Source organism: Cetorhinus maximus, chromosome 5 (genome assembly GCF_964194155.1).
Source record: "Cetorhinus maximus chromosome 5, sCetMax3.hap1.1, whole genome shotgun sequence".
Lineage (NCBI taxonomy): Eukaryota > Metazoa > Chordata > Chondrichthyes > Lamniformes > Cetorhinidae > Cetorhinus > Cetorhinus maximus.
This window is the reverse complement of record NC_135883.1, coordinates 148,517,430-148,533,578: the sequence shown is the minus strand read 5'-3', so window position 1 is coordinate 148,533,578 and position 16,149 is coordinate 148,517,430. Positions and strand designations below refer to the sequence as shown.

The following is a 16,149-nucleotide window of genomic DNA, read 5'->3' as shown; positions in this document are numbered from 1 at the left end:
TTAAAAAGCATATATTCATGCATGGCCATCTTATTTGGAAATTTAAAAAGTTGCACTGCCTAAGTGTTTTACCAGAAGGGCAATAATAGTTTATTTTTAGTTCTCCAGACTAACTAAATGTTTAGAAGCAGACCTCATGATGACTTTTCTTCCTCTCTTTCTCAACAACTAGCCTGCACTTGTTACTATCTCCCACTAAAGGAGAATTAAGGAAAGGAAACCACATCCGGTTACTCAATAGTACAACACTCTGATTCCAGTATGCTCCACTATCACTTCACTCCAAAGACAAGTAAATGTTTAAGACATTTACGCCAGTGAAAGCCTACTGATAAATCCATGATATTGCAATTTTAAATACAAAGGCTTAGCATTTCCCAGACATCCATTTGGTAGATCTGTATTCAAATCACAATGCTTCCAAAGCATTTTTGATATGTAACATCTACTATAGATTGCACAGGAATTTCTAGCTACTTTTAGCTTCCCTTTGATTCTACTGGGATGACCAGAGAAAAGGGATTATAGAAGGTTAACTCTTGTTTGAAAAGTTAACATCTGCATAGGCTCAATTGATCGAACTATCTTCTTCTGCACTATAATTTCAATGACTCCAATTCAATAAGCAATGGCTACCTACCACACGTCCATTAATAATTTGGCTACAAATACAAGGAGGAAATGTACTGAGAGGGAATATGATCTTCCAAATTATCTTTACTCCCCTTTAACTTTAGAGTGAGCCAGAATGACAGACTACGTAAAATTTGATGGGGATGCCTGCCCTTTAAAAGTGAAACATTTGCAAATAAGAATTCTGAACATTGGTTATAACGAGTACTGATGTCAATTACAAAAGAACTTAAAAAGATGGGTTTTTTCCCCTTGACTTGAGATGTGGGGAAAAAAAATCACATTTATTTCCCAACTCTAACTATCTTGATGGATAAGGGGCTTGCTATGCCATATCAGAAGGCATTAAGATTCAAATGCACGGTGTAGGACTGGAGTCAAGTGCAAGTCAGACAAGGGGCTTGAAGGTCCTTTCTCTTTGGATATGTGAACCAGTAGGTTTTTAATAATGATCTAGCAGTTTTCATGATCATTTTTTGATGCTAGAAATTACTAGATTTATCAAATCCAAGGGCTTTGAACTCATGGCTTCTGGCTGATAGTTCTAATCCCAAAATAGCAAGATCGTAAGAAATAGGAGTCATCGGCCATTCAGTCCCTAAAGCCAGTTTCACTCGATAGTTGATCTGATCGTGGCCTCAACTTCTTGTGCCCCCCCCCCCCCCCCCACCCCACCCCAACCCCCCGGCCAACCATCAAAAATCAAACTCAGCCTTAAATATATTTAATGACCCAACCTCCACTGCTTTCACTGTAAGAAAATCTCAAAAATTAACAATCCTAAAAAATTGCTCAACGCCAGCTTAAATGGGAGGCCCCTTATCTTTAAACTCTGTTCCCCCATTCTAGATTCCACACCCCCCCATCCTGAGGAAACATCTTCTCAGCATCTACCCTAAGTCCCCTCAGAATCTTATGTTTTAATAAGATCACCTCTCATTCTTCTAAACTTCAAAGAGTATAAACCTAACCTGCTCAACCTTTCCTTGTAAGGCAACCCCTTCATCCCAGAAATCAACCTAGTGAATCTTCTCTGAACTTCCTCCAGTGCCTCCTTAAATGAGGCCAAAACTGCACACACTACTCTAGGTTGGTCTTACCAATGCCCTGTACGTTGTAGAAGGACATCCTTACTTTGAAGCTCCAATCCCACACCCCCACACCCCAAATAAGGGCTAATATTCCAATTGCCGAATTACTTGCTCTACCTGCACACTAGCTTTTTGTGATTCATGCACAAGGACACCCAGATCCCTCTGTACCGCAACATTCTCTCCCCCTTTAAATATTCTGCTTTTCTATTCTCTCTCCCCTACCCGTCCCCAAAGTCATGAAACTGAATTGCTGAACACAACTGTTGTGAGTTCTGACATATCACTCGATAATCAGATTCAAAAGTACATTCATCATCAATACAGTATCTTATTCAGCACACCACCCCCTCTTTGCAACATTCAGTTAGCCTTCCAAGCTAGTAACCCAGAGTGCAGGTGAGACTCTCACTAAAATTATATTTTCAAAGCACGAATGGGCACAAAAAGGCTATTTTTTAAGATTGTGTGCAGATGGCAAAACTCAATTATAGATTTAAATCTAAGTAAAAATGATCAACTACCCTTACACAAAACCAACGGCCCACGATCAAGTGCTGAGAGTTTACTGGTTGCTATATGATTACGGTAAAGCTATACTATTCCAATTCTAATCCATTGGGAAAAGATTCAGTATTCCAAATATATGCCTAACGTTAAAAATACTCACTGAACCTCATATTTGTCTCCATATGGGGGAAGGCGAGAAGGGAGAGAAAAGAGAAACTAAATTATTTTTGTGACTACACTGCCAAGGTCCCAAAAGTCTGCACTAGCGTGTTAATCAAATACTAAAGTGTACTGAATAGTATCTGTATCAAACAAGTGCAGAGTGCAGGGAAGGCTTAAAAGCAGAAGCTCATCCGCAAATATATTTAAACAAGTAACACGCATTATTTAAGAGTGAAAGGAATTTAAAAAGTTACATTTTCGGCAACTAATTAGTAGTTGCCCGTTGAGCTAAATTTCCCTTCGCTTTGAAACGACGAACGCAAAGAAATGTTCTTGGGTTTTTTTTTAAAAAGCGCTGCTATAAATATTGCTGTGACAAGTTTATGTAACAAGTCTGGGTGCAAACATTGTATTTATCATTTAAAAATAATCAAGGTGAAAGGAGAATGTTCGAATCGTTTTGATTTTCCGATTTTTTTTAAAAAAAATCCACGTGATGGTGCTTGTTTTTTTGGCAATTAAGTTTTTTTTTGGAAAGGGACTTCTTTGTTCTGTGCTCATGGGTATTTCTGTGGTGGCAACAAACTGAACGTTAACATGTCGGTCACGCCATTGATTTACATAAAGATTCACTGCCAAAATGGAGGATATAATCCGATGAGACGACATGAAACCGGATCCAACCCGACTTCGAGAAGAGGTTTCACGGACTCGAAAATATAAGACAAAACATTCAACCTCGTCACTACGTATAAATCAAATGGTTTCCTAAGTAAATAAAAAAAGAATGGTTTCCTCCCTAGTTTGATATATAAAACTTACCACGTTGAGCAGTGTTCTTTTTTTAAAAAAAATGGACAAATGATTTTTTTCCCCCTTTTTTTAAAAAGCCAAGCATGCACAAATTTCAACTGTTTGATTTTTTTTTAAAAAAAAGGGCAGGTGAAAGCGATACCCAGCAAAACATTTACTGTACAGACAGAGAGAGAAAAGAGAGAGAGAGAGAAATACAAATTGGATAGTATTCACCTCCCATGAACTGATTTTTTTTCCGGAAGAAAAAAGTTAAAAATTAAAACAGGTAGAGAGAGAGAGAGGAAAAGAGAAAGAAAGAAAGAGAGAGAGCGAGAGAAAGAATGGCAATGTTAAAACTTATTTTTAAAAAAATAAATTTTAGAATGGTTGATATATAAGAATGTTACTCGACCTTTCGTCCCCTGCAAGCTCAGACTCTGTCATGTTTAGAACATCATTTTTGTCAACTGGGGTTGGGGGGTTGGAGAAAAGGCTTTCAAAAGCCATTTTTCCCCGCACAACAGTACAAGGCTTGAGAGAGTGTCTCACTGAGACGTTGCTGGTGTGACTGTTGATAAAAATAAATAAATAAAAATCTCACGGTAAATTTGATGAGAACAGTATTTTTTCTCTTTTTTCAGAAAAAAACACAAGAGCGTTCAATCTTACGCGAGTTCTTATTTGGTTAAACTGTTTGCGTATTGGTTCTAAAGAGTTTGATACCCCTCTTTTTCCGTCGGTTTTGTTCTTGGTGATTTTGGTTGGCGAGAGCAAAAAAAAAGGAAAATTTTCACACGCTGTGGTTATTCCTCACAAACATGGCGCTCGATGCTTTCTAGTGCAGCGATGGTGACAGGGTTCTCTACCGAATTTACACAGAGGAAACGAATGAGCCCTCGCATCCCGCCTCAACCTAGCCTGATACCCTCGTAATACCATCCCCCTCCCTCTCCCATAGGCTGCCCGCCTTTGACGGACAGCAGCCTGACCTAAGGTACATAGAGTGGTCACCCGCGCCTGATTGGCTGATCAACACATCAGTCCACCGAGGGCGGGCCGCTCAGTTCCGGTAAGCAGGTTCGGTTGATGCTGAGATCGGACGACGTTTCTGGAAGGAGAAGGGGTAAAAAAGAGTGCGCGCGGGCGCAGAGGAGGGATCCGGCGCGGGTTGATATTGATGGCAGTGCTGCGGTCATTTTAGGTACGTGGGTGGGGTCAATTAACCTTAAATCGCCCTTTGGTTCATTGCAAAAATAATGTTTTGGTTTTTAGTAGCTTCTTTCTTACTAAAGAAAACGCTTTGTCGGCGATTTTCGCATTTCGAGATAAGTTGAGCGACCTCAATTTATCTCGAAGAGCATCGAGACGTTCTGACAAAATGGCGCCGACAGGAAATGGTTTGGAGGGAGAGCAAAGGAGAAGATTTAACCTACAACATTTTATTGCCCAAATTGAGGAATATTGATCTAAGTGTTCTTACTGTTCACAGAGGTATAGCGAAAACCCGTACATTCCGTGGGTAGATGGTGATTCCTCCAAGATAATGTGTCTATATTAACCTCCTGCAAGATAAGTTTTCAATGATTAAAAAAAGCAATGTTGTTCAAAGGACAGCGGTGAATGTTCTTTAACATTTACAGGGAAATTTGGTTGAAAACTAAGGTGTGACGGATGCTTACGGTTCACAGAATAATCTGGATAATTTAGAACCCCCAAAAATATATTTTCTCTTCCTGATGGCACTGACCCTCTTGCTGCATAAAGTTAGACGGTGAAATGGCGGCCTAATTGATCGTGGAGGATATCATTACTCTGATCCCACTACAAGACAAAGGAGCAGAAGTAGGCCATTCGGCCCATCGAGTCTGCTTCGCCATTCCATGAGATCATGGCTGGTCTGATAATCCTCAACTCCACCTATCTGCCTTTTCCCCATAATCCTTGATTCCCTTACTGATTAAAAATCTGTCTATCTCAGCCTTGACTTTAATTAACAACCCAGCTTCTACAGCTCAGGACGGTAAACATTTCCACAGATTTATTACCGTCAGAGAAGAAATTCCTCCTCATTTCTGTCTTAAGTGTGTGATCCCTTACTCTGAGATTATGCCCTCTGGTCCTAGACTCTCCCACCGGGGGAAACAACCTCTCAGCATCTACCCTGTCAAGCCCCCAAAGAATCTTATATGTTTCAATAAGGTCGCCTCTCATTCTTCTAAACTCCAATGAGTACAGACCCAACCTACTCAGCCTCTCCTCGTAAGAAAATCCCTCCAACCCTGGGATCAACCTAGTCAATCTTTTCTGGATTGCATCCAATACCAATATATGTTTCTTTAGATAAGGGAACCACAACTGTTCACAGTATTCTAGGTGTGGTCTACCTAGCGCCTTGTATAGTTTTAGCAAGAATTCCCTATTTTTATACTCCATTCCTTTTGAAATAAAGGCCAACATTCCATTTGCCTTACCTATTACCTGCTGAACCTGTATTGCTAGCTTTTTGTGATTCATGCGCAAGGGCTCCCAAATCCCTCTGTGCTGCAGTTTTCTGCAGCCTTTCTCCATTTAAATAATATTGAGCTCCTCTTCTTCCTCCCAAAGTGCATAACCTCACATTTTACCACATTATATTCCATCTGCCAAGTTTTTGCACTGTCACTTAACGTGTCTATATACCTCTGTAGACTCTTTGTGTCATCCTTGCTGCTTGCCTTCCTACCTGTATTTGTGTCATCCGCAAACTTGGCAATAGTACATTCATTTCCCTCATCCAAGACATTAATATATATTGTAAATAATGGTGGCCCAGCACTGATCCCTGTGGCACTCCACTAGTTACAGGTTGCCATCCTGAAAATGCCCCCTTATCCTAACTCCCTGACTTCTATTAGTTAGGCAATCCTCTATCCATGCTAATATACTACCCCAACACCATGGGCTCTTATCTTATTAAGTAGCCTTATGTGTGGTACCTTATCGCACACGTTTTGGAAATCTTATCATCTACTGGCTCCCCTTTATCTATCTTGCTTGTTACCTCCTCAAAGAATTTGTCAGGCATGAGTTCTCCTTCATGAATCCATGTTGACTCTACTTGATTATATTATGCATTTCTAATTGCTCTGCTATTACATCCTCCGACTGTTAGCAACTGAATGATTGGGTGAGCTTATTTGTCTATTTAGGATAAATGATAACAAGAAGGCAGACGTGATGCAGAAGTTAGAAAGATAGAGATAGCCAGATGTGATTTTGAGAAGATGATGGATGTGTTAACAAGAAGAAAATTCAAGCTTATAACAAGGAAAGAAAACTCCATAAGATGCTACATTCTATCTGCTTTTGTTATGACACAGCCGATGGGAAATGCTGAGTTGTTCAAATCCTAGAGGGAGAATTGAGACAACTACCACAACAAATTTTTGCAATTTGTATGTTTCAAGATGCGGGCTTTGAATCCAGTAGTAATAAGATCACCGAGCCTTGTAGGTTATTACAAAACTAGATTAAACCCTTATTAATAAGAGAAATTATTTTAAGCACATACATATGTCTACAAATGACTACAATAATAACTTCTAAATCCTCTAATTAATCTGACTCCCAGTTACACCTCCGTTAAGGCAACAGTAAAACACACACATTTTAAAAGACCCAGGCGAAGAACCATACCCTGAACAATCCAATTCAAAGTGAATTTTCTTAACTTCAGTTCGTTGTTGACAGCAGCTTGAAGTATAGAGGATGAAGGCTTTTCAAACTTTTTAGATCTTAAAATGCCTGCCTTTACATATAGCCTTCTCTCTTTTATACATATGTTCCCCATTGAATGCAAATTCCTATTATTTTACAATGTCTTTGGACTTTACATCCCTGATGATAAAAGCTTATCCTAGTACCAATTTTACCAGTAATCTTTGGGGAAAATAGACACATTTTCTGAACTTCACCTGGCTAGGTGACACATTTCACCCCTCCTTTGAAAACAATCTAGTCTGGTTTATTTTAAAATGCAAATGTCCTTTTACACCTTACATTCTAAACTTCCTCCATGTTTATCTACTTAATATTTCAAACCTAGCTCATCTTCTAATACGTCAAAGCCTTCAGACCAGCTGCCTTTAATCCAATTAAGTCTCTCTCTCATTCACACACACACACACATATATATAGACACAGATACCACTTTTTACAATAAATTATATCTTCCTGACACTTTCCTGTATGCCTCAGAAACCGGGACAAAAGTAAAGATCTGTGGAAGAAAATAAAGGCCTTTGAAATGTGGATACTAAGACATATGATAAAAAAAATTCCACATACAGGCCATAAGACAAATGAAGAAGTATTTGAAATTGCAAAAGCAAAAAAAACTTTTAAGAATTGGCATCTGGAAAAGACTATGTTTAGTACTTTGGCCATTTGATTAGAACTGAAACCTACAGAGATCTCTTCTAGAGGGCAAAGTGGAGGGTAACGGAAAGAGGGGTTGACCTCGGCATAGTTGGATACCAGAAGTCACAGTTGTTGCAGGTGAGCTATAGTGAGGGTAGCGCAAGACAGATGAGCGTGGCATACTATGACAGCAGATCTGGCAGGAATCGTTTCAAGCAGCAGCAACATAAAGTGTTACAACTGGGATGGGAGGAATGTGCAGTTGACCTAGCCACAGATCGTACAATTAGTTTAAAAGTTTAATTCACTCACCAAAGTGACCAACTATTTATCTAGCTACTGTTAGACCCAGAATAGAAGAGACTTTAACCAAGCTTCTTTCAATAAACTCTCAATGATTGATTTTATTGTAAAACAAAACTTTGTTTTTTAAACCGGTTGCTGGTTAACACGCAATTATCATTTGGAAGTATAACTACCTATCCTTCTTAAAATTCCCCAGCATGCACACATACAAACAAAGGATAAACAGACTTTCTGCAGAGATGGGCGGTTGAACAAAAGACTTTATAAAGTTTGCAGGGTTTCGATGCTGTCGATCTGAAACACCCTCGTGTGAAGACAGATCATCAGTCTCAGTAGATGCCTGGAGGATCTCACCAATGGAGCTTTGGCGTGGAGGAAAATAGAGCCGGATCAATCCTCCTCGTCTCAGCCTCTCAGGTTTCCAAACACAGACAAGTTCTACTGAGATGAGGATTCCTAGCTGGATATTGATAACCACTCTGCTTCAGGCAAGGCAAAGAGAGTACAAGCTGGGCAGCTTCCCCCTTCTAAGTTTGTTCCCAACTGAGTTCAAAAAACAAGCTCAAAACATAAAGCTCACCATCAGGTGATTTTCAGTAAATTACCAGGCCTTTGCCTTCAAACAGTTTTTTTCATCAATTTAAGTGTTTGCCATTCAAATGGCAAATAGCTTCCACTACCTACCTCCCTCAAGTGCCTGCTGCCCAGGTGATTTCTTGGAAAAGGCATGCTTGTTCACAGTCTAAGAAGAACTTATGACCTCTTTTTAAAAAAAAAACCCAAGTCAGCTTCCAAATGTCCAAATAATGCAAAGTCCTTCCAAATCTTAGAAAAAAATACTGTCCTTGAAGATTTGGTTCTAATAAAAGCAAAAGCTTATTCAAGGCTTGAATGCTGCTTGTACATCTCTTTCCCCCAACCTCTCTTATTAGAGTGACTGTAGTCAGTGTTTCCCAAATTTAATTTTTCTTGTTTCTCAAGACACATTTTGCCAATTTTGCAACCTTTTTCATTATGTCTATGGTGTGTAAAATTATTTCTCATAATATATTCTGCTGTAATACACTCTTTTTGAGATTCGTAAAACTATAGAGCTTCTTGTCTCTTTAAATCTTGCCTTCCTTTAGCCACTAATACATGGATTGGGCAGGTTGTCTTATGAGGAAAGATTGGACAGGCTCAGCTTGTGTCTGCTGTAGTTTAGAAGATAAAGAGGTGACTTGATTGAAACCAATAAGGGGTCTTGACAGGGTTGATGTGGAGTGGATGTTTCCTATTGTAGGAGAAACTAGTACTAGGGGCCACTGTTTAAAAATAAGGGGTTGCTGATTTAGGACAGAGGAGGAAACAATTTCTGAGTTGAGTGATTGGAACTCTCTTCCTCAAAATGCAGTGAAAACAGAGTCTTTGAATATTTTTAAGGCAGAGGTAGATAGATTCTTAATGAGCAAGGGGGTGAAAGGTTATTGGGGGTAGATGGGAATTTGGAGTTGAGGTTACAATCAGATCAGCCATGATCTTATTGAATGGAAGAGCAGGCTCGCAGGGCAGAATGGCCTACTCCTGCTCCTAATTCGTATATTCATATGCCACTTTCAAGTTTTGAAAATTAAATCTAGCATAAATCAACCTTGTCTTCTCAGTCTTCGTGAAGCTTCACATCACAAGCCTTGACGGTTCACATCAGTTCAAAAGATAATCTTTTATTAACCATTTTATGCAATACAATAGGATTATGGGGTAATTAGTGGATTGAGGGTTTGCTGCACTGTCAGGTGCTGTATTTCCATTGAGGTTTAGAACTACAGTGCCTCTGACCCCTTAAGTAGATGTAAAAAGTCTTTAACAACTACTTAAGGAGGCAGAGGTGAGTTCCAAACATACAAATTTGAAGCAGTCAAGAATCTATCTAACTCAGCTTTAAAAATGTTCAGTACACTCTCTGAGGAAAGAGAATTCCACAGACTAACGACCCTCTTAGAGAAAAACACTCTCCTCCTCTCTGTCTTAAATGGGAGACCCCTAATTTTTAGATTTTTTCCCTTAGTTCTAGTCTCTCCCCTAAGGGGAAACAGTGGGCAGAATTTTCCCAAATCTGCACTAAGTGCGGTAGCAGGCAGGCAAAATGGCGTTCCACCCACCGATGGCGGGCTTTCATGCTCTCATTTGCCCGCCCGCCATCACCCTGCAGTTGCGTCATGCCGGCCGCCATGCTTAAAAGGCAGCCGCCAGCACAGCGCTCATCACCACCAGCTCACCACCACTGCCCAGGAGACATGGCCAACAAAGGAAAAAAGACCACAGCCCTCTGTTTCAACGATGGGTCCCTCGAGCGACTACTGGATGATGTGGAGGCCCACCAGGATGTCCTGTATCCCTGCTTTGACTGCAGGTAGGGCAGCAACGTGATCAATCCAGCTTGGGAGGCGGTGGCAGTGGTGGTCAGCGCCAATGCCCTTCAGAAGAGGACAACCACCAAGTGCCACAAGAGGATCAGTGATCTCCATTCCGCTAGGGTAAGTCACTCTTCTCATCACTCTCAACTCTCTCACCCTCAAAACCATCATACATCCACAGGGCTTTCACTCACTGCCAGTTCAAGGGACATCACTATTCACTCTCTCTCACTCAATGTCATTGTCCTGATCCCGTCCATGGGACCACTCACCACCCACAAAGGCCAGGCATACTTACCTTTTAGCCTGGCAAGCGTCCTGCTTATACATTCTCCATCTCTATCCATGCAGGACAAGCTGGCACAAAGCAAGAGAGAGGTCGCAGACTGGTGGCGGAATTAAGATTAAACAGGTTAGGACTTTATTCCTTGGAGCGTAGAAGAATGAGGGGAGATTTGATAGAAGTTTACAAAATTATGAGGGGTATAGACAGAGTAAATGCGAGTAGGCTCTTTCCACTTAGATTAGGAGAGATAAACACGAGAGGACATGGCTTTAGGGTGAAAGGGGAAAGGTTTAGGGGGAATTTCTTCACTCAGCGTGGTGGGAGTGTGGAACAAGCTGCCATCTGACGTGGTAAATGCGGGCTCACTCTTAAGTTTTAAGAATAAATTGGATAGATACATGGATGGGAGAGGTCTGGAGGGTTATGGACTGGGTGCAGGTCAATGGGACTAGCGGAATAATATTTCAGCACAGACTAGAAGGGCCGAATGGCCTGTTTTTCTGTGCTGTAGTGTTCTATGGTACTAAGAGGTCGCAGACCGGTGGCGGAATGCCTGAAATCAAGGTCCTCACGGACTTTGAAAACAGAGCCATCCAGCAGGCCGGCCACAATCTAGACTGGTCCTGTGCTGGCAATGAGGTTGGCGCTGCTCTACCAAGTGAGGATCCAGCAGTGCAACATTCATCAGACGTGAGTGATGTGTCCACTTTCACAGGCCACTGCCATGCATTAATTATCTCTCTTTACTTTCACAGGCACATCTGCCAAACAGCCAACGAGTCCATGACCCAGGATCTCCGATCAAGCTCCAAAGAGGAATCTGGAGACACCCTCCCTGAAGTCCCATCACAGCGCTCGCCCGCACCTTCCACCAACGCAGAGGCACACACCTCGGTGGGAACTAGCTTTAGAGTAGTCCAGGGATCACAATCTGGTGAGCACATCACACTGATCCACAGCAGGAGGCGGCAGGGACTTCCCAGGTGTCCAGTACCCTGAGAACTGCTGGAGGCCAGAGATTTGCTGAGTCCGAGTCAGGTGACGAGCTTCTGGACTTAGTCATGTCACAGTTAATGGAGCTGCAAAAGGCAAGCTGGGGAACATCAGGGAGGGATGTCCGCTGCACTCCTCAGATTGCAAGGCACAATGGAGGAATCCATCCGCCTTCAGGCTGAGGTGATAGTGCCGGCATACCAAAGCACTGAGGTCAACAGTAGGATGGCTGCTACCCTGGAGACCTTGGTCCAGGACTTTGCTCCTGCACTGCTGCACAGACTCAACTCCATCGCTGATGCAATAGTTGGCCTCCAACAGTGTGGATGCGAGAGGGGTGCAAGGCAGCTTGATCTCCCTGCTCCTCAAGGAGTAGGCCTGGGGCCCCCAGCCACCCTTAGGGAGGAGGATCAGCAGATGCACACTCCGGGCCTATCCATCCAGGTGACTCCGAGAGTGTCTGGCCCATCCGACTCCCCATTTCCTGTGTCTCAGCAGCTCCAGCTCCACAGGCCGGAGAGGGTGCCACTGCCACAGATCATGACCCTGAAAGCAGGCCGGGGTCCTCCAAGTCTCAGCCCTCCAGAGGACGCCCGCCAAAGTCATCACAGGGCATCGCAGTCAACAGGCTGCCTCCACCTCCGCTGTGGATGTCCGGGGAGCATCAAGACGTCTTGGCAGGGTTAGGAAAGTTGAGGAGAATTAGTTGCACAGCCTGGGCACGGGTGTAAATCACTTGTACATACTGTTCACTATTGTCAATAAACTGCCAAGAATATCTTCCTGCCTATGGCTCCTGGTTCTGATGAGTAGTGTTCTTGTCACTCAGATTTGAAATCTTTCTGCACAAGATAAAGGCAGGTGTCTTAGTCTAGGGCCTCTTCCCTGTGCTCTGCAGCCTTCAGACCAAAGTGATGGTCCATCCTCACACTCCCTGAAAACATTACTAATGCCTGCACCTCGGCGGTGCTTGTCATTGCTGCCAGAATGTAATGGGCAGGTGCAACAGAGTTCTCTCATTCTCTCTGTGTGCTCTCAGCACCTTTTTAAGGAGGGGCTGGGCTCCATGTCTTCAGCATCTGTGACCACTGATGCTGTGCTCCAGCTCCTGAAGGGTTCAGGTGCTGAAGACGGACAAAGCATCAGATGCTTTTAAAGTTTCATGGCTGCATCTCTATGATATGACCCTGATTACGGAGCGTAAGTGAGCTGTCCTTGGCCAGACAGGAATCAGATTCTCAGAGGCTATGTGAAGATTCATGAAGTGTCCTCACTGCACGTTGCCATCATCCTCTTTAAACAAGCGACTATTAGGGCCTCCACTGCACCTCCACGACAGGAGCATTCTCACAAAGGGTATTCGCGCTGCCATAAGCCAGACTGGAGTTCACAGATGCGATGTGAGAATCTATGGGGTCACCTCACTGCATATCATCATCTTCCTCCACAAATCTAGCAGCTATGAGGGCCTCCTGAGTGCGCCTGCCTCGTCTAGCCAGTGTGAGGGCCTCATCCCCGTCATCGTTGCATCCAAGGATCTCCTTACGTTCATCCCTGTCGGCGGTGTCCTCATCAGAGGAGAGATACGGCTCCTCCATCTCCTCCTCTGCCAGCTTGTCTCCCCGTTGGAGTGCCAGGTTGTAGAGGGCGTAGCAAACGACAATGATGCATGACACCCTCTGCAGACTGTATTGCAGGGCTCCACCAGACTGGCCCAGACACCAGAACCTCATCTTCAGCATATCGATGGCCTGCTCCGCCAAGGTGCAAGCTGCAGCATGAGCCTCACTATACCTTCGCTCTGCTGTAGTATGAGACCACCACATGGGTGTCATCAGCCATGGCCTCTGCCAGTAGCCCTTGCCCCTGAGGAACCATCCCTGCAGCTTCATCTTTGGGAGACTCCAGGGATCTGTGACCGACTGAGGATGTAGATGTCGTGCACCCTCCCTGGAAACCATGCGCACACTTGCAGGATGTGTTTCTGGTGGTCGCATACCAGCTGCACATTCAGTTATCCCTTGCGGTTGATGTGGTCCACCGTGTGAAGCGACGGAGACCTGAGTGCCACATGGGTGCTGTCAATCACACCCTGCACCTGTGGGAATCCGGAGAATTTGTTGGCCCTTGCATCCTGGCTGCCCCAGTTCAGGGTGAAATGCACAAAGTTGTGTGCCCTCGAAGATGGTATCTGTGACCTCATGGATGCATTTGTGGGTGGCGGCTTGTGATATCCCACAGATATCACCTGTGGAGCCCTGAAAGAAACCACTTGCATAGAAATTGAGCACCGCGGTCACTTTCACAGCCACTAGCAGTGGATGCCCTCCATGTCCCCTTGACCCCCAGCCCTGCAGTAAGTGGCAGATGTGAGCGACCAAGTGCCTAGACGTGCAGTCATCGGCAACACTGGTCCTCGGCCATCTGCAGGAACGGCAGGTGGCGGCTGTGGGGAGGTCTGGAGCGCTTGGTAGCACTCTGGTGCCTCTGCATTGTTTGCATGGGCGCACAGTCTAGGAGCCTGACCCCAATCATGTCAATGTGGCTGCGCCTGAACTGTCTCCGTTGCAGAGGAATGGTCAGTTTATACAAGTGTCCCTACTGCGTAGCCACCTGCCTTGTCTACCCTGTCCCCCCAACTCAATTTTTTGTACATGGGATCCAACGCCAGGGCAGCAGTTGCCCTCGGACACCCCCCAACAACAGTCACCTCCGTGGCAGGGCGGCACTTCACCCCAGCACCCCTAAAGTCTGCAAAGCAACAGGCAACTCTGGCGAGCTCCACAGAACAATGCTGTTCACTCACCTCCAGTTCCCCCAGAGTGAAGGCCACCAAGTGCATGTTGCCTGTGTGCTGTTGTGAAACACGTTGTCGTCCTTTCCCACCAACGTGGATGGAAGATCCAGTGGGGGTCCAAGAGCCTGGCAGAATGGCCATTTAATGATATGCTGATGTATTACAATGAGGTCCCTGACGACTGTTGGCGGGAAACGCGGCCCGCCATCGGCGGGCTAAGCAGACGACCACAATCTGCCTTCCTGCCGTTGTGAAACACATTGCACCACATTGTCCACGCACGCCACCTATCACGCCCACCATCAGTGGGCATGGAAAATTCCGCTCATCTCCGCATTCACACTGTCAAGTCTCAGGACCTTATATTTCAATAAGATCACATCTCATTCTTCTAAATCTAATGGATACAGGCTTAACCTGTCCAACTTTTCCTCATAAGGCAATACCTTCATCCTAGGTATCAACTTAGTGAACCTTCTCTGCACTGCTATTGTAATTATATCCTTTCTTAAATAACAAGACCAGAACTGTACACAGTACTCCAGATGTGTTCTCAGCAAGACCCTGTACAACTATAGCAAAACATCTCTACTTTTATATTCCATTCCACTTGCAATAAACAACAATATTCCATTTGCCTTCCTAATCACTTGCTGTACCTACATACTAACTTCTTGTACCAGGACATACAGATCCTTTTGTACCGCACTGGGACCTGAAAAGCATGAATCTAAAAACTGGTTCTTTTAATGAAGGGAAGAACTGTACGGGTATCTAACGTTAACCTCCGTGCAAAGATTATGTACCAACCATTAAATTATGTTGAGACCAGATCTGAACAGTGATCCGTCTGGCTGAACTTGTTCTCACACTGAACAATTTCTCCTTTAACTCCTCTCACTCCCTCCAAATAAAAGGTGTGGCTATGGGTACCCGCATGGGCCCCAGCTATGCCTGTCTCTTTATGGGGTATGTGGAACATTCCTTGTTCCAGTCCTACTCTGGCCCCCTCCCACAACTCTTTCTCCGGTACATCGATGATTACTTCGGTGCTGCTTCATGCTCTCGTCAGGACCTGGAAAAATTTATTAATTTTGCTTCCAATCTCCACCCCTCCATCATTTTCACATGGTCCATCTCTGACACTTCCCTTCCTTGACCTTTCTGTCTCAATTTCTGATGATAGACTGTCCACCAATATCCATTACAAGCCTACCGACTCCCACAGCTACCTCGACTACAGCTCCTCACACCCCGCTTCCTGTAAGGACTCCATCCCATTCTCTCAGTTCCTTCGCCTCCGTCGCATCTGTTCTGATGACGCTACCTTCAAAAACAGCTCCTCTGACATGTCCTCCTTCTTCCTTAACCGAGGTTTTCCACCCACGGTCGTTGACAGGGCCCTCAACCATGTCCGGCCCATATCCCACGCATCCGCCCTCATGCCTTCTCCCTCCCAGAAACATGATAGGGTCCCCCTTGTCCTCACTTATCACCCCACCAGCCTCCGCATTCAAAGGATCATCCTCCACCATTTCCGCCAACTCCAGCATGATGCCACCACCAAACACATCTTCCCTTCACCCCCCCCTGGCGGCATTCCATAGGGATTGTTCCCTCCGGGACACCCTGGTCCACTCCTCCATCACCCCCTACTCCTCAACCCCCACCTATGGCACCTCCCCATGCCCACGCAGAAGATGCAACACCTGCCCCTTCACTTCCTCTCTCCTCACCGTCCAAGGGCCCAAACACTCCTTTCAAGTGAAGTAGCATTTCACT

The 16,149-nt window shown here is 44.3% G+C and overlaps 2 protein-coding genes across 13 annotated transcripts in view; one reads left to right on the top strand and one right to left on the bottom strand.

Moving 5' to 3' along the window:
• Positions 1–5,256, bottom strand: part of zc3h6 (zinc finger CCCH-type containing 6) — a 55,741-nt gene extending 50,485 nt beyond the window's left edge. For 2 of the 7 annotated variants that reach the window (XM_078542659.1, XM_078542662.1), the window contains exon 1: positions 3,604–4,083. In XM_078542659.1, the coding sequence (XP_078398785.1) occupies positions 3,604–3,698 (95 nt within the window). In that variant the 5' untranslated portion in view covers positions 3,699–4,083. Of the gene's footprint in view, positions 1–3,603; positions 4,084–4,671; positions 4,754–5,236 lie in introns of those variants that run through there. The other 5 variants (XM_078542663.1, XM_078542660.1, XM_078542661.1 and 2 more) reach the window with 5 other exon arrangements.
• The window catches only part of LOC144681008 (ADP-ribose glycohydrolase OARD1-like), a 42,353-nt gene continuing 28,492 nt past the window's right edge, over positions 2,289–16,149 (top strand). The window contains exon 1 of one of the 6 annotated variants that reach the window (XM_078542667.1): positions 2,289–2,312. In XM_078542667.1, the coding sequence (XP_078398793.1) occupies positions 2,304–2,312 (9 nt within the window). In that variant the 5' untranslated portion in view covers positions 2,289–2,303. Of the gene's footprint in view, positions 2,313–4,223; positions 4,397–16,149 lie in introns of those variants that run through there. The other 5 variants (XM_078542673.1, XM_078542670.1, XM_078542672.1 and 2 more) reach the window with 5 other exon arrangements.